The sequence below is a fragment of the Tasmannia lanceolata genome, unplaced genomic scaffold, assembly GCF_043159265.1.
Source record: "Tasmannia lanceolata isolate RefF3 unplaced genomic scaffold, GAP_Taslan_0.1 ptg000013l, whole genome shotgun sequence".
NCBI classification, from domain to species: Eukaryota; Viridiplantae; Streptophyta; class Magnoliopsida; order Canellales; family Winteraceae; genus Tasmannia; species Tasmannia lanceolata.
Genome location: NW_027518690.1, coordinates 1855790 through 1861789, shown reverse-complemented (window position 1 = coordinate 1861789; position 6000 = coordinate 1855790). Strand labels below are relative to the sequence as shown.

At 41.8% G+C, this 6000-nt stretch overlaps 1 protein-coding gene across 1 annotated transcript; it reads right to left on the bottom strand.

Annotated features, from left to right (window-relative positions):
- Positions 1 to 222: 222 nt before the first annotated feature.
- ABCG5 (ABC-2 type transporter family protein) lies at positions 223 to 2648 on the bottom strand. The gene has a single exon (XM_077395357.1). The coding sequence runs from the start codon at positions 2526 to 2528 to the stop codon at positions 639 to 641; it is 1890 nt and encodes a 629-aa protein (XP_077251472.1). The 5' UTR covers positions 2529 to 2648; the 3' UTR covers positions 223 to 638.
- Between the last annotated feature and the right edge of the window lie 3352 nt (positions 2649 to 6000).

The following is a 6000-nucleotide window of genomic DNA, read 5'->3' as shown; positions in this document are numbered from 1 at the left end:
GGGACAAAATTCTATGACAGGCTCTATCAAATGTGCTGTGGGCCACTAGCAGAGAGAGAGAGAGAGAGAGAGGCAGTGGTTGGATTAATTATTAGGGGCTCCACTTATGTCGTACACCCATTACGTGGACAGCATATAATATGACCTTTTTTTGTTGGTAAGGTGCAAAACACCTTGTAATTACATCTAATTAAAAGCTCTTAGGAATTAGAGAGATGCAAAGCTCTTACAAATTTGATTTCATGTATTATCAACAGATGTAAAAGTCTTAGAGATTAGATGCACTTTGAGCAGCTTTTACATGTCTAGACATCTCACGCTTAACTATGAAGATTCTCTCAAGAAAATTAAACTCAAATCACGAGAGAGAGAGAATTTATTTTCAGCCTTGCAGTTTGATAAGCTTTTACATGTTTATAGATCTTAGAGTTCTTAACCCTTTAAGTAAATGAAGAGAGAGAGAGAGAGATGACTCACTGTTGAATATATTTGTGACAACTCACCCTGCCTCCTCAGCGCTGTGATCTCTTCCTCGGATTCTACTCATGAACCGTTATGAACTGCTACTCGGGCCATTTACTTCTTGATGCCATCAACAAACGTCTCGATCATGGAACTCAAGCTCTGATACTTAACCTTCAAAATGGGGTTCCCCTCAGACCCCTCTGAGAGCACCTACATCTAAGTATGACATAAGAGAAAAACCTGTAAGCCAAGATGAAACACACCATGATCAACACATTCCTCCACCTACTTGTATCTCCAAACCCTACCTCTCTAAGAACATCATCTCCATCCACCAGACATATTCCACTCCTCTCCTCCAAACACTTCCCTGAACCAGAAAACTCATTCACCAAAAACCCTTCAAAAGGATACTTAAAAAGAGACAAATAATGCATAAAAATCCAATAATTCGGAATCTCCCCTTGCGAAATGAAGTAGCCTGAGAACAGAAAGAATGCCCCCATCACGCCCGAAATCAAAGAATTCCCAACTATGAAATTCGGCACGAGAGCGCTGAAACAAACAACTACCGAATTCGCCGTATAGAGTATCAACCAAATCACGAGCAAGAAATACATAAAGGACTCAAAATTCCGATTAAGGCCGACGAGCCAATATAAAGGGGCGGCGAATAACACGGCGAGGATGAGCTTAAAGGGGAGGAAAACCAGTCCATTTGCAATGACATAAGATGAGACTCTATAGCTTCCACATGAGGTCTCTTTCATGAGAATTTCCCTCTCTTGCAAGAATATTGGTAGGGCTTCTGTGGTGCAAGACAACAAAAATGTCAATACAAATGCAAATAGGCCTACTCTTTCTTCGGCGCCCGATTTATCGTCTTTAAGATTGTAGAAAATAGAACCCAATACAAGTCCCGCGATCAACATTTGAATTGTCCGGCACGCGAACAGCTCTTTCGTTCTATAGATGTTCTTCGAGAAGCGATTCGCAAGTATAATTGTCTCGTGAAATCGAGAATTTGCAAAACCGCTTTGAATAGTAGTAGTGCCAATAACAATTTCGTCCTCTACTACTTTTGAGAGCTGAAATAGTTGTTGTAGAGTGATCTTATTATCTGAATTATCAATTTGATCACCTCCCCTTTGTTGTTGTTCAAGGGCTTCGATGGATTCGATCGCGAATTCCACAGCATTGACATGAAGAGGGGGCTGTAGTCCAATGGATCTCATTTGAAATTGGAGCTGATCAATTGAGCCATGGTGAAGAACTGAACCATTGGCCAACAAAAGTACGGAATTAAAGAGCTTCACAATTCTAAAACCAGGCTGATGAATGCTTAGAATTATGGTCCTGCCCCGGACCTCAGCAAAGGTCTTGAGCAAGTTGATGATCTGAAGGGCTGACGTGCTATCGAGACCAGATGTTGGTTCATCTAGGATCAAAACCCTAGGATCATGGATCACGTCCACCCCAATCGAAACCCGACGCCTCTCCCCGCCGGAGATTCCCCGGATCTTGTCATCCCCCACGCGGGCCCCCGCGACATGTTCTAGACCAAGTTCTTGGATCAAAGACTCAACCCTTGAGCTTAATTGCGAGGGGGCGAGCCGGAGCCGGAGCTTCGCGCTAAACATCAATGTTTCCTGGACAGTTAGTAGGGGGAAGAGAGTGTCTTTTTGAGTAACATAACCACTAATCTTCTTAAAATCAGCTTTGTCAATAGGCTTGTTGTTTACAAAGATGGTTGATGTTTGCGGGGTGAGTTTTCCGGCCATGATTTCTAAGAGGGTGGATTTTCCGGCGCCGCTCGGGCCGACGATGGCGAGTATTTCCCATGGTTTGGCTTTGCAACTAACATTCTTCAGTACATGTCGAACTCTTGTTGTTGTTTTTCTATCTCCTTGTTCTTCTTCTATTTTTTCTTCTTCTTTGCTCCAAAACATAAATGGGTTCTTATGTTTTGGGCTGCAGATTTTGTAACTGATGCCTCTTGCTTCTACCTCACAACCCTCTTTCTTCATTGAGAAATCTCTCTTTCCCTTTGCATTGCTCCCCATCTCAAGTTCTCTCTTTCCTTTCACTTCTTTTGTGTTCTACGTGAAAACATGTGAGTACTACCTATTTCTCATAGAGATTATTAGCAGCAATGACTTGGAAAAATGATATTTTCACCCCTTTCCCAGTATTGTTAGTTGTTAGTTGTTACCCGTGTTGTTGTCTTCCTAGAAATGATTACATTGCCCTTTTCTCTTTCGCAACTGATATTGGCACTACAATGTTTTGATAATTGCACTAACTCGAGTTGTCTTTTGTTATTTAACCAGCTTTCAAAGGTTATTACAATTCCTAAACGGCACTCAAAACATGGTAGTACGCTTATCAGAAGCCTTCTCTTTTCTTGAAAATATAATAATTTCCTGGAAAAGACAAACAAAAGGGGTGGAAATGCTTAGAAAGTGGGTCGAATATCATTACGATAATGACTATTATACCCTCTTTGCAAATGCTACACCTCATGAATGCTAGCGTAGTGTTTGTAATTCGGTGGAAAACATGAAATATTATGGTAATTCTGATTGATAATATTATAAGAGAATGGTATTGCCACCCACATGAAAGATGGTGGCAATACCAACTCCCTAGGAGAAATATGGAGATACATTGCTGACTCACGTGACATGTCTTAGTGTTTTATTTTAGATGACGAAAATGCCACTATTATGTGAAAGATTTACCATGAAGCTAGTTAAGGAGAGTGGGAGAGAATGAGGATATATTCGTCACTCTAATGAAATACGGTCGTACTCTTTGTAGGGTTTTGGATGGCTCCTCTAGCTTGTGGCTGGGATCACATGAGAATGTTGGTGGCTGAAATCGCTCCAGCTGTCATCATTTTTGCCCCTCTATTGTTATAAAACTACAATACCACCCCTATTATGTCATTCCAAGAATGACACTCTTTTTTAAGAAAAAAAAAGATTCAAATTCAATGAAAGCGACGAAAAATTGGGTATAAAAAAGAGACTGTGTGGACAAAAATTAAAGGGAAATCATAAATGCGCCCCCTTTTTGTCATTGATAAGGGCCCGTTTGGATACCTCAGATTTTGCATTTGAATTTGGAATTGAGTTTTCAGTACAAAATGAATAGATCTGCCGGATCATATTGAGGGAGACAGAGACAGAAGGGGGTAATTCCTCGTGCAGGAGAAAGGTTGAGGAGCCAAGAGGGTGAAGGAAACTGGCAGATATGTGGATTACCATGTTCTTATTTCCACAGCTTATTTGGAAATCTGATTTTTTTCACTATCAGTCACTGAATTGAAAATTCAAGGATTTGATCGGGATCCAAATGTCAATCCCAAAAGGGTTTTAAATGTGAGAATTCCAAATCAAAATCTTCTCAGCGTCAGTGTATCAATGACAAAAAGGGGCCTAATGTACATGATGTCAGAAAAATCAGGGGCTTTGATTGTTAAGGATACTTTGGTCACACTAAAATATATGAGGTCGTTAATGAAATGCGTGCCATTAAAAATCTCTGAGGGCAGTTCCGTAGTTTGAATTGAGTTGAGGTGCTTTGAACCAAGAAGCAGATGATGTGGAATGAAATCTTTTTTCATCTTTTGGATTGAGGCTGAGGCGGATTCAGTGTTTTTGTTTGTCGTATGTGGCCCGTGATCTCCCGTCCCTCGTGATATTGTGGGCCCACCAGACCAAATTCTTGGACCCGTGAAATTGTGGACCCACACCAACTCTGCCGCACTTCTTTCCTCCCTCTCTCTCTCTCTCTCTCTCTGGTTTATCAAAATGATTATGACTAATATTCTCTCTGGTTTGTCAAAGTTCTTTTCCGATGCTCCTTAGCAAAACCCATTTTGAATTTAAAAATTTTGGATTTAGTTCTTGCCACTATTTCCTGCCATTTTATGTGTGTTCAATTCACGAGATGTAAGACTGATTCTTTTGTCACCATTGCCTTTTCTCTCTCCCAAGAAACACTCATCATCTCTCCTTATCCAATTCTCTCTTAATCACCAAAACCATGCACACTGCTTCTCTACATCTTCCAGGACTGATGATCAAACCTCTTTTTTTCCATGTGGGGCCCACAAATACTTGCAAGGATCCAATGAATAATGGATCATTCTCCAAAGTATCTATTCTGGGCTAAATCTATAGGAACCGTGTCTAGAAAATCAAACTCGAACGATTACTCAGTTGACTTAGGTGAGTTGATGATTGTCTTGGGTAGTTTTTAAGTATTGATTTGGACAAAAAAAAATTACACAGCCCTGTAGACAAATTCCTTGCCAAGATATCACAGATTTACAGTGGGTGAATCAACCTTGGTAAGAAGAGGGGCATGAAAATCTTTTTAATAGACCTAGAGACCCATGAAAAGAGCTCAAACCATTGCAAAAGGAGGCTAGCCTCAAAGAATCTGCCTTTTCTCACTGGGCCAAGGTCAGGGAAAACCCACTTCTAATAGCTTTGAAAAAGGGAAATGGAGAAACCCACATAATAAGAAAGAGAAAATGGATACAAGAGCCTCTCTAACCACCACACAATGAATGGAGATGGGGTTGCAAGGCTCATTTTTTGCACAATACACTCACTAAGGGTTTGTTTGGCTACATGATTTTCAGAAACTCGGGAGAAAAAAATTCCATGGCCACCAAACATGGCCTAAATGGCAATCCTATTTTTGGAAAAATTTCGGGTTAAAAAATGACAATTATTTCGTTTTAGACTGGGAAGCATATTAAACCTTGCATCCGCCAACCGTCCACTATTCTCCGAGGTAATTCCAGGCAAATCCAATGCTTGTCTCCCTCCCTGTTGGCTTCTTATTCCACTACAATCCCAACTCTATGCCACGCATCCAATCATACCCTCGAAATTTGGGCAATGCACAAGTCTTTCAAGAGCACAAGTTGCTGATTCCAAGGGCCCCCTTCCCACATACACTACATACCAACTCCAGCTCAAGGTGGCAAACGTGCCTTGCCGGGCCGGCACGGATAGCTACAATGACGCATGCCGTGCCGGCAGGGCACGAAGCCGAGGGCCGTGCCAGGCTTGGTTGGGCGGCCCGGCGGACCAGCACGGCACGGCATGAGCCCGGTTCCCCCTTTATAAAATGTATTTTTTTTTTGAAAAACCCAAAAATACCCCCCAAAAGTTATTTCAAACAGCTAGTTTGGGGGTATTTTCGTCCAAAACAAATATTTTCAAAAAATAAAAAACACAGGCCGGCACAGCTGGCCGTGGCCCGTGCCGTGCCTAGCCTCGAGGATTTCAGCCCGGCCCATGATCCCTTCCGTGCCGTGCCCGGCCCGCGGGCCTCATTTGGTCGTACCGTGCCGGGCCACCTTGAACTCCAGCTATGACTTGATCCTTTATTTGCAGCTGAGCTAAAAATATGGGCACACTAATCTGATTCTAATTTTACATTTGAGCGTTCCACCGGGACACTGGGACTTGATTTTCACTTTTATGAAGATATTAACTGGATAATTTCCTACGA

What these genes read in the sequence shown, in the direction of transcription:
- ABCG5 (XM_077395357.1), bottom strand. Translation starts at nt 2,528, where the DNA reads ATGGGGAGCAATGCAAAGGGAAAGAGAGATTTCTCAATGAAGAAAGAG.